General features: G+C 29.6%; 2 protein-coding genes and 1 pseudogene across 3 annotated transcripts; 1 reads left to right on the forward strand and 2 right to left on the reverse strand.

Moving 5' to 3' along the window:
* Positions 1-576: 576 nt before the first annotated feature.
* Positions 577-4,951, reverse strand: LOC107481585 (uncharacterized). The gene is made up of 5 exons (XM_016101855.3): positions 4,415-4,951; positions 3,011-3,133; positions 2,704-2,769; positions 1,427-1,510; positions 577-678 (listed from the first exon to the last, which is right to left on the reverse strand). The coding sequence occupies exons 1-5, from the start codon at positions 4,949-4,951 to the stop codon at positions 577-579; spliced, it is 912 nt and encodes a 303-aa protein (XP_015957341.1).
* Positions 4,952-8,326: 3,375 nt separating this feature from the next.
* Positions 8,327-10,191, forward strand: LOC107481508 (probable hexosyltransferase MUCI70; annotated as a pseudogene).
* A 994-nt stretch (positions 10,192-11,185) lies between these two features.
* LOC107481666 (DNA-directed RNA polymerase II subunit RPB7) lies at positions 11,186-13,784 on the reverse strand. 2 transcript variants are annotated; one of them, XM_016101952.3, is made up of 7 exons: positions 13,612-13,784; positions 13,487-13,508; positions 13,008-13,326; positions 12,864-12,914; positions 12,095-12,160; positions 11,942-12,010; positions 11,186-11,393 (listed from the first exon to the last, which is right to left on the reverse strand). In XM_016101952.3, exons 3-7 carry the CDS (start codon positions 13,287-13,289, stop codon positions 11,331-11,333), a joined length of 531 nt encoding a protein of 176 aa, XP_015957438.1. In that variant the 5' UTR covers positions 13,290-13,326; positions 13,487-13,508; positions 13,612-13,784; the 3' UTR covers positions 11,186-11,330. The 2 variants fall into 2 exon arrangements, with proteins under 2 accessions (XP_015957438.1, XP_015957437.1); XM_016101951.3 differs by lacking the exon at positions 13,487-13,508.
* Between the last annotated feature and the right edge of the window lie 1,192 nt (positions 13,785-14,976).

The raw sequence follows: 14,976 nt of genomic DNA on the forward strand, positions 1-14,976 counted from the left end.
GAGTTCGCCTTAATTTAAGGTCTTTTTATATGGCGTTAAATATTTACTCATAAAATTTAAAAATAAAAAAATAAGTTCTATTTTACTCTATTTTTACTTTTACTTAAATTAGGTAAAAAAATTGTAAACACCAAAAAATTCACCAAAAATTAATTAGATTGAAAATTTTCTATTTATTTAATGTGAAAAAATTTCATAAAAGAATTTGCCATATTTTTATTATTTAACTAGATAGTAGATACTTATACTCTACCAAACATAAAATACGAAGTGCGTTCAGCGTTTAAAAATTAAAGGTAAACTACTAGAAATTAGAGAATTTACGTAAACGATTCTCATCATTAATTATATAATTGGTAGGTACTTATTAAACGTTATGTCTAGAAATGTAACAATTCCCTCCTTATATATAGATCTAATTTAATGATAATATAATTGTTATTAAAGTATAACCATTAAACCCCCAAAGAGAATAGAATCATACAAATTTTTAAATGGAAGTTTGAAGACAAAATACGAGTGACACAACAGTACAACTTTTCCAGAATATACAATACTGTTAGAATTTATTTAAAGTTAAAAGTTAAAACTCATCATGTCTAGTGATAGTATGTCTCCAAAATCTTTCCACCATTTCGCTGCTTCTTCATTTTGATTCAGCATGGTTAGTACGATGGCCTGCAGATGAAGATGGAATAATAAATATTAACATTAAATTTTCTTTAAATTGAATAAAATTAATAACTTCCTTTTCATACAAATATCTATATAAGCTTTCATAAATTGAATAAACTACTTTTTTTTTTATAACACTAATCGTATTTTACAGTTTTAGTTTATGTTGTAATATAATAAAAGATTTAGTTATCTTGTGTCTTAATAAAAACATATTTTAAGAGAATAGTAAAAAAAATTTAAGTTTTTTATACATTTAATACTTTGAAAAATGTAAAAAAAAAATTTCAATAAATTCAATAATTTTTTTAATATTTTTAAAATATGCTTTTACAACATATGTTAACAAGTTCCTATAATAATAAAAAAATAAAAGTTTTTCAACTTTTTTTAGAGATATTTTAAAAATAAAAAATACTAAAAAATTATTAAAATTTATTATTTTTAGTTATTAATTAATTATCAATATTTAAAGTGTGCGATAAAATATATTATCGAATTATTAAACTAAAAAAATTGAATAAATAAATAAATAAATAATAAATAATAAATTCTGATGATACTTAACCTTCTCTTTTAAGAATATCAAAATCCAAATAGTTGAATGAGTGTGGTAATAGCAATAGAGATCAAAATGTGTTGGGTGTCATCAACACTAATAATATTATTATATTATTATCCATAAAATTTCATGCGAGAAGAGATGGATCACTCAGCAAGAGGAAAATAAATAGAAAGATGAATCGCTAACCTTGTACAATATCAATTGAGCTGCATGAGTTTTGTTAATTAATGGTCCCTCGTTGTTGAGCTTCTCAATAATCCCCTTCCCATCCTTCAATTACAACATTATAATTTATGTCATACTTAAGAGTTTTGTTCTTTTAATTTGTAACACTAAACATTGGCCACTATTTGTTACTCTGAGGAAATAATCCAGAAACAAAATATTCGAGGAAATTTATGAAGAACTTGTAATCGCATGATATTTTAATAGAAAAAAAAAAGTTATTAAATTAGTCTCTAGTTTTTTTTTCATTTTTTTAGATAAATCAATTTTTATATCAAAAATTTTCTATTAGAAGCTAACTGTTCACCTATGTGGAAGAACTAATTTGAGGTTATTTCTTTTAAAATAATAATGAGACTAATTTAAATTGTTTTTCTATAATTGACATGGTGGTTAATTTATTTAACTAATTTAAATTGTTTTTCTATTAAATTCTAAACACTAAATTATAAATTCTAAATTTTAAACTCTAAATCCTAAATTATGAATTATAAACTCTAAATTCAAGCTATATATTGATATAAACTACAATAAATAGAAAGTTAAAATATGTTTAATTAATAAAAATTGCATCCCTTTTTATTAAATAAAGAGCGTTTAAAGATGAGCTAAAAGATCAAATTAAACTATCAATCTAAAAGTTTATTAAGAATTAATTTGAAAAAGTATTTAGAGAAAATGCGACATTAATAAATGACAAATATATTGAACCAATTTTTTTCTTCCAAAGCTACAACTTTTTTATGGCTATATTAAAATTGTCATATATTTTGAAATAAACAATATATAAGATTCACTTTATCAACGTTTAATGATGTAAAAGATAATTACAGTAGTTATAATAGTATCATGCACACATATATCTCATAGGAAACCATCTGCACTATAATAAAACCAACTGGTTAAAATTTTTAAGAATAAATTTCACCACTTTCGAATGGCCATGAAATGAAAAGGAGGGAGTATAATATACTTAATGGCAAATTTATTTCCGTAGATATATACACAAAAAATATGATAAGGAACACCTCATATCATCAGTTCATTAAATTTTTTTAATGATGAAATACTTTTCCAACAAATTTTAAAGGCTAAATCAATCTCTATCTATCTTTACCAAAATTTAATTACTGAACCAATCTCTATTTTTTACTTTTTAGATAAATAATTTTAAAAAATTAATATATTGTTATTCAATAAAAACATGAAATTTAAAAAAAACAAACTATTTGACTAACCTGATTGCTTCCAAATTCTTCTATAATGACTGTTTCGAGAATACATTTTGCTGTTGCAAACTTCTCCTGCAAAATGAAGTAGGTTGAACACAAAAATTAATTATAATTATCACGTTACGTCGTGCACATACAAAAATTAATCACCAAATTAATTGTTGATATAAAATATATTTTAAAAATTCTCCTACTAATTAGAGTTGTCGCTAGATAACGAGTCATCTTAACAATTCTCCATGATGAGTAAAAGAATAGGACAATTTTTTTAAAAAATAATTGTGTTTTTTATACTAACTTTTAATGGATGTACCTGTAATATGAGAAGTTCAACCTTTGCCATTTTCACATCAAATTCTTGATCATCACCTTTAATATTTTCTAGTATTTTCTCTGCATTTTTATTCCCATCTATGCTTTGACTAACAGCATACCACTGCAAAATATCGCAGAACCAATCAATTGCAATGAAAATAAATAAAAATTAATATATACCATACAATTATGCAAGAATGTTTTTTAATGGGAATGACAATATGTCAATATCTATTAAAAACTATTAAAAAAAAAGAAAAGAGAAAAAATGAAAGAGATGAATTAATTTAATGTATTTAGAGATTGACATTTTGTAACTACTACTTTTTGATATCTTCTCATTCAATTTGGATTGAATAAAGCTAATGAACTTTCATATTTCACCTCACTCCTTATCATGCTGAATATATGAAGCACGGTGGCTAAGAGGAACACCGAATATGATAAGACGATATAGGCATATGCACACACACTACTTTTAATTTTTTTTAAGACAGAAAAATACATCATAATATAAAATATAAATTGTAACAATCTTTTGATATTTTTTTATATTAAAATACAAACTAGTATCATTAGATATTTTATTTTTTAATTGTATAAAGTATTTAAAATAATTATTTATTTTAATAAATAACAATATATACTATTTCAAAATTTAATTTAAAAATATATGTTAAGAATAAGGTTAGACGATGACACATAATGGTATTTAAGTGTGTTTAAACGTGTTCAAAAAAGTAATTTTTATTTTTTATAAAAATACAGTAAAACACAAAAGCTATGATGACAGACACTGATACGGATACGGATACGGATATGAACACGATACAATACGGAACACGCTAATACACAAATTTTAAAATCTTATTAGATACGGGGACATGTATATATAAAATATGATGTATTTTTTAGAAAAATTAATAATAATATTTTGATATTTTATTGATATTAAAACATAAATTAATTTTTTAATTATTTTTAATATCTTATTTTAATTATACAAAGTATTTAAAATATTTTTTATTTTAATAAATAATAATATATATCATTTCTAAATTTATTTCAAAAATACATATTAAGAATAAGGTTGGATACGTTGACACGTGATAATATTTAAATGTGTCTAAATTGTCCAAAAAAAAATGTGTCTGACACATAAACACAACAACTAAGCAAAGTGTCCATATTTTAGCACAAAAAATGACTATGTTTAAAATGTGTCTGACACTTCATCCACGTGTCATCTAAAACGTATCCGACATACTAACATCGAAACACTGTAACTTAGCAATGTTTCATAGTGATGAATTCATACTGCTATTTAACTGGGATACGAGATTAGTTCATGTTGATAAATGTATGTAAAGTAAAAAAAAAAAAGGATGGAATTGTTATTAACCTTGTGCTGTTTAACATCAACTAGTCCAGGAGACAGTGCTGGTTTTTTGGTTGTTCTTTTTGCATTGATGGTAGTTTCAAACAATGCCGCAACTGCCATCTTTCCTGCTCCCGCTGGAACTCCGCCAAAAGGGTTATTTGCAGCATAAGCTTCTTTGAACATCGGATTCATATTGCTCTTCAAATTCAACAATCCAAGAACACAAGCCAGAACAACACATACCCCACTCATTCCTCTCGTTACCACTCTTCCCTTGTTGCCGCTGTTACTCCGAGGCTCCGGCGAGCCGCTCGATGATCTTTCCGGCACGCAATTCGGATGGCAAAACGATGATGATCTTGTTGTAAAAACAGGGTGGAGGAGTCTTGCAAATTCAGAGGCACAAAGAGAGGTTTGGTTATGGTTATTGAGTATGTTATTATTATTATTATGGAAAAATAATATGCTTGATCTTGCATATGTAGAACCTTTGGCACCATTATTGGACAGGCGCAATAATAATGGAGAACTATGAATTCTTATCATAGCAGATTCCATTGTACAAATGAGACTACTGATGAAGAATTTGTGAGGTCATTGTTAATCTATATTTATATTGTAATAATAAAAATCTATAGAATGAAGCTAGGTATATCTTTTTCTTTTTTTTTTTCCCTATGCTTTGAAAAGAAGACGAAATTATTCTTTATAGACTAAGATTATTACATAGTTTTTTCTTATATATATAAAGCTATGCTTGCTTAACATGTTAGAGTGATTCCCATATGTTACACATTTACCATGAAGGATATGGTTAATAAGGTTTAAGTGGCTGGTCGTCCATGAGGGTAAATCCTTGCTTATTAATTGAAATGAATGTAGATATATTCCTGACAAATAAAAAGAAGAAAAGAAGATTTGAATATTTTCTTTACCTATCTGCCAAGACTAGAATAAGAATGCTTCATGATTTTACTCATAACTTTAATCGTGTGTTGTATTTCTTGTACACCATTTTTTGTTTTTGGAATGAGTTGGTAGGAATACCCTTCTTTTGATCTCTGTGGAAAATGAAGAAAAGTGTTGAGTATGGACCACCATGTGTGACAACAAATTAGTTGGCTAGAACAGAAGTACAAGAGTTTCAATGTTCCATGATTTCTTTTCCACCTTAATCCCCAATCTGGTTGATTAAAAACTAATTTGTTACATATATGAGTTCTATTTAAGGTTTGTTGTTAGCCAATAAATTACTGCATGTACAATGCAGGATTCGAATTTCGACACTTATTTAAGCAGATGAGTGAGCTAATGATTTGACTAATTCAAATTGGTTTTTGATGTTTTATGATAATTACAATAATTTGGATATGGATTATAGGAAGTTGACATCTTGATTTAAATATACAAATGTTAACAATTGAACCAAAATCTGGAGTGCTCTTACAATAATTCACAGAACAATACCATAAGTCCATGACAAATCTTGGTCCTCACAGTACAAGCACGAAGGCTATTAGAACTTTTGTGGTTAGAATATGTCAGAATTTACTAACAACTATGATGTCATATGAAGCCAAAAATCATATCATTTTACCAAACTAAAAATCACTTGACAATTTTGGAACTTTCTCAAGTATCCAAGTTAACTGTCTACTCTATCATTTGAGTTTTGTATCATATTTGTTTCTTTTTTTTTTTTACTTATTTCTCCTTTTTTAATTAACTATGAAACTAAAAACCAATTAAAAAAAGGAAGTAAACAGAAACGAGTAAAAAAAATACCTCTTACATTAGCATCAAAAGGACTAGAAATGAAATTAGACAGGGAATCAAATATAGCCAAATCAGTTTCTTATCGGTGAGACCATGTTTTACCGACACATCAGGACTCTAATTGCCTTCTCAAAGTACTGATAATAATTTTCCTTGAATTTACACTTATATAAAACAATATTTTCCTTTGTTGATTTTTTCTTTTCTTAAAAAAATATTAATAATCCTTTACTGTTTTATTTGGCAGATTTTATTATAATAATAAAAAGGTAGAAACTCACGTGCAGTTAACTTCACGTGAAGTTGATATTTGAGAGCCGTTATATGAAAATTTAGTCAAATCATTCAAATAATTTAACGACTCTCAATTATCAACTTTACGTATAGCTGACTACACCTGAATTTTCACCTAATAAAAATGAGAGTTTCAACGGTGTAGTTTTTGCAAATTATATAATTACATACTAATTATTTATTATTTTTGGATCATCAATTTAGTATTTCATTCAAATAATTTATTCAAAATAGTTTTTCTTCTTATAAAATAAATAGATTCCAAAATAGATATTTATATGAGTTATAAGTAAAAAATTTTATTTAATAGAATTATTTTAATTTAAAAATTCTATTAAATAAAATAATTCTAAANTATTTAAAACTATTTTAGTTAATATTGTATACAAATTTTAAATTCTATTAGAAAATAGAATCCAACTAATTCAGAATATTTTAATGTTTGTATAACAAAACTTTTTGAATTTTTGGTAGAAATTGATAAGTTTTCAAACTGTCCAAAAGCCTCTTCTTTTCCAAAAAAATTTTTAAATTTTTTTTATTTCGATATGCATTTATAATTTTTTTATTGCTACAAGTTATGTGAAAGACATATCTTCTGTTTGGTAAAATAAATAATTTTTTATTTGTAGTATTTTTTTTACACAAATACCTATTATATATTATTACGTTAACGATAAATAGTATACTTCTTATACTCACTAAATGAAATTAGGGTGTGCATGGGTCGGGTGAAACCGGATTTGATGTGACATAGACCCGACCCGAAAATATATAACGGGTCTATTTATTAGACCCGAACCCGACCCTAAATCCGATGAAACCTATACACTTTCGGGCCACGATTATACCGGGTGAAAACCGGGTCGTTAACATTATATTACCTTGATACCTTCTTATAAGGTAGCATGTAAAAATATCCAAATTTCCAAGACTCCAACCATTATTTGACATCGTAAAATTCACTTAGAAAAATATAACAAGAACCAACTCTTCTCTAAAATTAAAGCATAACCATAATCAATACTAATATTGTCTAATAACACCAAATATTTAAATCAATACAAATAACACAATATTATGCATTTTAAACATAAAACATTAACTTATAGTCTTATAATAATTAATAACACCAAAATATTAAGATTTACAATACTTAAATTCCACATAAGAATAGCCATCATCCATCGCTAATAACACAAAATATTAATTGTATATGATGACCGGGCCACCGAGCCGATTTCGGGCGACCTGAGCCATGGCCCGAACCCGACCCGAAATAATGACCGGATCTATTTTTAAGACCCTTACCCGACCATCCGGTGAAATCACACAAAATTAGCTCCTAAAGTATTCGGAACCGGACCGGGTCTTCGAGCCAGGCCGGACCATGCACACCCCTAAATGAAATAGTAGTAATCTAAAACAACAAAATTTGGTTGGAAATTAAGCTCTTTCTCATTGATCAGAGTTTAATTGGAAAATGAATTAATTTTTTGTTAATATCAACCAACATTTTAAATTTTTTTTCTTAAATTTTAAATTATAATTTTAAATCTTCAAAAAAATGAAAATTCTAAAAATAATTTTTAATAAAAAATTAATTAATATTGACTAATTAAATATCAATTCGCTATACTTATCATAATGATCAACATATATGTTCTTGATCTGACTTATTCAAGTTTGTTATGACCCCACTGCCCCATTAATGTGATGTGTGTGGTGTGACTATGAATTTTGAAGATCATCAATGATCACTCATCTGTTTACCTTGTTCTAAAAAAAATGCAATGAAATTCAAATCAAAACCAAGGAACCAAAATCCATGGAAGTCTCTTATTTTTCATCATCATCATCATCATGGGGAAGCTATTAACAAATTCGAAATCCATCATTGTCCTCCATTCAAAGCTCCTCTGTTTCTCTCTGCTCTATCTCTTCATTTCTCTCTTCCTTGCTCTCTACGCTATTTCCTCTAAATCCAAATGCATATTAAGATCAACCCCATTTTTTCTTACCCTTCTTCCTATGGAGAACACAAGTATGCTGTTTCAACCACACGTTCTAAATGTTCTTCCCCAGTTAACTTTTCAGGTAATGCAGAGTGCCAAAAACAGAGCATTCTATGATCCCAACACTGAAAAAAAAAAGAGTTTTTTTTTTTTCTGTTTTTAATGGGTGATGGTTTTTGTGTTTAGAATACCGAAATGTTTTGGAGGAAATTCAGCATTTCCAAATGAACTCTTCACTGGCTACAAGTTCAAGTTCAAGTTCTATGAAGTATATGCAGGGGAATGCTGATAGTTTTGGTGGCAATCTCAGCACACATTTGAGGTTTTCTTATTTCGATCGTCGAAACGATAGCAGGGAAGTTCCATGTGGATTCTTTAAGAGGTTTCCAATTGGAGATTCTGGTTAGTTTCTATCAGTTATAAATTGCCACTGAAATTAAGACTCTGAAAGAAATAGTCCTTTCAGAAAAAAGAAAAAAAAAATACTTCCATGTTGCACCTTAACTCGTTTTTCCATGAATGCAGATCGAATAGCTATGGAAAAATGTTCAAGCGTAGTTGTAGTTTCAGCAATCTTCAATGACCATGACAAAATCCGGCAACCAAGGGGCCTTGGATCCAAAACACTAGAAAATGTGTGTTTTTTCATGTTCATAGATGATGTTACCCTGAAAGTGCTAGAACATCATGGATTGATTTCAAGAAATTCCAGTGAACATGTGATAGGTGTGTGGAGGATTGTAGTTGTTTCAAAAGGTGATTTATATTCGAACCCGGCAATGAACGGGGTTATACCAAAATATCTAGTTCATAGGCTGTTCCCAAACTCAAAATTCAGCATTTGGATAGATGCAAAGCTGCAACTAATGGTTGATCCATTGTTGTTGATTCATTCCCTTGTTGTAGCTGAGAATGCAGACATGGCTATATCGAAACACCCTTATTTTGTGCATACAATAGAAGAAGCAATGGCAACTGCAAGGTGGAGAAAATGGTGGGATATCAATGCCTTGAAGTTGCAAATGGAGACATACTGTGAAAATGGATTGAAACCATGGAGCCCCAAGAAGCTTCCTTTTCTCTCAGGTAAATAAACTATTGAATTTCTAGAACTGCTTCTTTGGTTATGCAAAGTTGAAATTGTTCACTCACATTTGCATCAAGACATTAACTTGGTTATCCAAGACCAAGAGTGTAGTAATGTTGCACATGCTCCTCAAATGTGGTCCAAAAGCTTTGGATCATACCTTCAGTCTAAGGCTAAGCAGCAAAATTTTTAAACCATTTGGATTATTAATTAATGTTTTTCCTTATCCTTCATCCTAGGTACATAATTTTGGTGCTAATTGTTTTAACTTATGTATGACAGATGTACCAGACAGTGCTCTAATACTGAGGAAGCATGGACTTAGGAGCAACGTCTTCTCCTGTTTGATATTCAATGAATTGGAGGCATTTAACCCAAGAGACCAATTGGCATTTGCATTTGTTAGGGATCACATGAACCCAAAGATAAAGCTCAACATGTTTGAGGTTGAAGTATTTGAGCAAGTGACAGTTGAATACAGGCACAATCTTAAGCCAAGTGATCATAGGATCACTCCCAAGAGTGCAACAAAAATTACCAAAAGGGCAAAAACAGATTCTTTGTTGCATGCAAATGGCAACTGCTGCGGCAGTTGCCAACATTATCTTTCCGCAATGTGGGGGTGAAACTCATTAATCATGTTGACATGTTCCCACAAGGATATAGAAAAGAATTTTTTTTCACAAAAGGGTCCTAGCAAAGATTCATGAAGAATTAGCTGAAAGTAATTTTAGTGAAGTCACCGCATTACTGGCAATGAAGCTTCTCTGTTTGAGACATTGACATGACATGGAACAAAATACTGTTTCTGAATTTGATGTTGGGATTGCACCTAGGATTCTGTACAATCGAACTTTCTGCCCAAATCTTGTCCCAATGTTCTTATCCACTCATACTCAAGCTTGTTTGAGACTTTTTCATAATATATGCCTATATGGGGATCATTTTTGTACTTTTCATTTTCAAAAATTTCATGTACGTTAATCATTTTTTGGCCAAAAAAATAAATCCTTATTAGCTAAATAGATTAAATATACACTTTTCTACCAAATGTGAACTAAGAAAGCCAAAATTAACATTTTAATTAGAATAAAACTCAAAATAGCTCCAAAAGACAACGAGGTCCTTAACAAAAAAAAATCAACCCGACTCCTGACAATTACCTCGAAAGGACAACGAGGCCCCTGTGCCAAAAGAAATCCAAAAAAATATCAGAGACCGATCATGGGGTATTCACTCTTATGATTATAAAAATGACCCAACAATTGTTTGATTAGTTAAAAAAATTAAGTTGTCATTAATTTTAGATCCACGGGATAGCGCGATAAAATTAACACATAAAAGGCAGTAATGTCGATTTAATCTAAAGAAAAATTCAATAATAGCTTAGTCGTTTTAATGGATAAGAAAAATAAATCAAATCACTTTCTTGGCCAAGAATTCAGTTCCGTAATTACAAAAAAGAAAAATTGCCAACAATATAATCATTCAAAAATTATAAAATGCAGTACTTCTACACGCTAACATTTTCTATAATAATAAGTGTTGGTTTTCATGTCACGTTTTAAGATTTAGCTCTACATTCTCACATTTAATTAGTAATTTACTAAGCCCGAACAGTTAGCAGGAAATTCGATACAGTAGTCGAGTAATTCATTGAGAACTAGTGCGTTCAGCAAATGCTACACCAAGATAATTGAAAGATTCCATGTGCATCATCCTTGCCATGCAAACTATATACGATTAAGGGTACAGAAGGGTGCATTTAAGCTGTCGCAGGATCATTGATCACACCCAAGAAATCATCTTTTATGGTACCAATGCAGAACTGCAAAGTAAAAGAAAAAAAAGGGGTTATCTCAAGATAAATATTGGAACCTTAAACCATATATATATTGAAGATCCAGCAGCACCAAGTCACCAACCACGAGTTACTAAAACTGCTCTAGGCTACTAGTGTAACGCATCTCATACAAGTGTGATCTGAATTTAGTTTACCACATTGCAGCATAAAGCAGTACTGATTCTCAACACTAAAGTGCAGTCTCAGCTAGGGTAGGTAGTAAGTTACTTGCTTGGTGGTAGCCCATTTTTTAAAAATTATTATAAGAGAAGATGGAGGAATTAAAACACAGGGTAGGTACCCTCCTAAAACAAATCATAAAGCTACAGAAAACAAAAGAAAAACCAAAGAGAAGAAGAAAACTCTCCAAGTCTCCATAGGACTCCACAGAACTAAACATCCTAAAAGTAAAACAGAAAAAGTAACCATATGGTAGGAACGACGCATAAACGAATATTCTAGATATGCAAAGTCAATGAGAGATTTCCACAAAAGTTAAAAGGCAGTAAAAGAATAAATATGTAAGTGCATACAATTTCGGTAGCATCCACCCGAGTTCCCATAATCTTCAATCTCACTTCACTATCTTTTTGAATTTTTACCTGCACAATCAATTGATTAATTCCAAAATCATAACCCACAATTTCCTCTCTTGCTTTACAAGGAGAAGATAAGAAAATACGTACAGAACCATCTGAAGTAGTATAATTTGGCATATCCCCAGACTGGAACTCCATATCATCAGGAATCAACTGAGCAAGGGGGGAAAACAATAACAGACAAAAAATGTATTAGAAGGTATGAAATAAAGCATTCCAGTTGCGACATAAAATAAAGAAAGCTCACTTTCATTCAGAACTTGCAGAGTGAATGCAAACAAAAAGTATTTGAGGAAGTCCAACCTCAACTCACAAATTCACAATTTGTAGCTTGCAAAACTAACATTTCCTCAATTGTCAGACAATTAAAGGAATAACTCAGTATCAGGTTCGACTGAAACCCAAAATTCTCACATTAAGTCATTTTCAGATAGAGAAAAAGTGAAATGAAGAATTGTTCCCATTATCCGAATAATTGATTCTAACTAAATGATCACCAGTCTACACAGTGATCTTTGTGGTGTTCTCCAAACACAGTGACCGAGTTGTATTAATCATGGAAGGCCATTAACAATTTAATACCCATAAATTTCAGATTGCACGACTCATTTCACGTCAAAGAACAACATCCTTTCAGTATTGAAATTTAACTGGCATAATCATAACAAAGTCCACCTCCAATTTATTTCAACCCAAACCCCCTACCTCACCAAAATTAATATTAAGATTAATATAGCCACAAAATTTCAGGGTGTTGTTTCATTGATGCATAATGAAGGATAAACATAATAGCATTCAAAACAAAGACATACAATAACAATCTTTGGGTAAAATATGCAAATAAAAAAAAGCATACATGATTTGAAACAAAAATTTGCACGGGTCCAGCTTCGGCAAAGAATCCCATCTGCACAAACAGAACTCAAGTTAGTAAGCAAAATTCTATAAACCACTGGTTTGCTTAGCCGCATTTGAATCAAGGAAACAAACAGCTTCAAACCTTGTTGACCATGGTAACAACTGCTTCTAAGATCTCCCCTTTAAATGGCCTAAAAACAACACATTGGTACTTAACAGGGAATGTGACAAATCCTGTACCATCCCGAATCAAACCCTTGCCTATGTTTTCAATCCCAGTAACAGCCACCACAAAGCCATGCCGACCACTGCAAGTGCCTTCAACATCTTTCATGAGCTTGGAAACAAGATTGTCGCGGAGGTTACGACCAAAGTAACGGGGATGCAGCTGCATGTTCCGCTCCAAAACTATATGGAAGAACATTTTCCTCTTTCTTGTGCTTGTTGATGCCCCTTTTGCCCTAATATAAGTAGTAGCAACAGAACAAAGAATTAAGATATTAACAATTGATACAAAGATTTAGTGGCAATGAATCTTCAAATCAAACAAAGTCTTGCAACACAACAAAGGTCTTGGATTCTATTCAAGCTAGGACATAATTCACGAGAATCGAAGCTTACCGTATTTTAATGGATTGAATTTCTATATGAAGAAAAAGTTACAAAGTTCAGATTGTGGTACACACAGAAATAAAGTAAGGAAAACAAGGAACGCAATTAATAGATTTAAAAGGGGCGGAACGTACAGCAGCAGGAAGAATCGCGGCGGAGCGTGGGAATTGGACGTAGGTGAGTGCTGATGTGGTGGCGGGCGGTGGATGAAGACGAAGCCCTCGCCGCCGACGAAGAGGAAGTGAACTGAGAATGAAAATTCACAAGTTAGGGCTACAATAAATAGAAAAGAAAAAAAAGCTTCAACTTAATCATGTATTTGATATTTTGATCATATTCAAATCCTTATATGTTTTTTAATATAATAGGTTTAAAAATTAATTCCACGCATGAAAATTATTATTTGCGCCTAATTAGTTTGCATGTCGGTAATTTAATAATTTTGCTTGGAAAATTACTTTAAAAAACCGTTAAAAAGACTTAATTATTAAAAATAATTTTTAATATCAAAATTATTAAGAAATACTAAATTTTTTTATATTTAATTTATTTATTTATTATTTTTATGATCTTTTGTCTTTTTTTTTGTTAGGTAAAGATCATAAAAAAAATAAATATAAATAAATAAATAATTAATAAAAATTACTAAAATTTTAGGAGAAATAAAATTTATTAACATAAAGATTATAAAAAATAAATAAAAAATAATTAAAGATATATTTATCTTTTTATAAAAAGATTTGATTCGTGTTTGTAAATATTATAAAAAAATTTGATTCGTTTTTTTAAATATTATAAAAAAATTTGGTCTTCCTTAATAATTTTAGTATTAAAGGTCCTTTTTAATAATTAAATCTTCCTAACGGTCTTTTAGAATAATTTTTTCATTTTCAATTTATATTAGAAAAAGTAGGGAGAGTCAATGTAATTGGTGTACAATGTATACAATAGTAATGAACAACACTTTTAAAATTAGAATAAACTTAGATATTTTTTTATTTTTAACTCATATTAGACCAAATAAGCAGTCTATTATACACATTATACGATATTCCATTGGTTCTCTAGCAGAACTATGTACAAATATTCCATTGACTCACTAGCAGAGTTAAGTGCACAATGGAAGTTTAGCGAGTATTAGAGATATAACCATTAATGTTATCTTTTTTCATCAGTTGGAGTTTTTGCGATGAGTGATATCATGACATGGTATTAAAATTTTAAATCCGAAAGGTCAAGAGTTCGATCCTTGATGAACCCCAAAATTAGTTTAAGTTTTTGGGACGAGTGTGTTCATGAACTAAGATGTTTGTTATCCTAATACACATGTTTATTATTCTAGTACACTTAGATAATTGGCTCTCTAGCAGTACTCTTCTTTTTAATATATATATAAAATTCATTTCCAAGTCTTCATTTTCTTTTACCTTTTTTAAATAAAAATACAGTTTGCTCTGGACAAAATACTTTTTTCTGAATCTAAAAATAAATTGTAATTC

Source organism: Arachis duranensis, chromosome 3, assembly GCF_000817695.3.
Source record: "Arachis duranensis cultivar V14167 chromosome 3, aradu.V14167.gnm2.J7QH, whole genome shotgun sequence".
Taxonomy (NCBI): Eukaryota; Viridiplantae; Streptophyta; class Magnoliopsida; order Fabales; family Fabaceae; genus Arachis; species Arachis duranensis.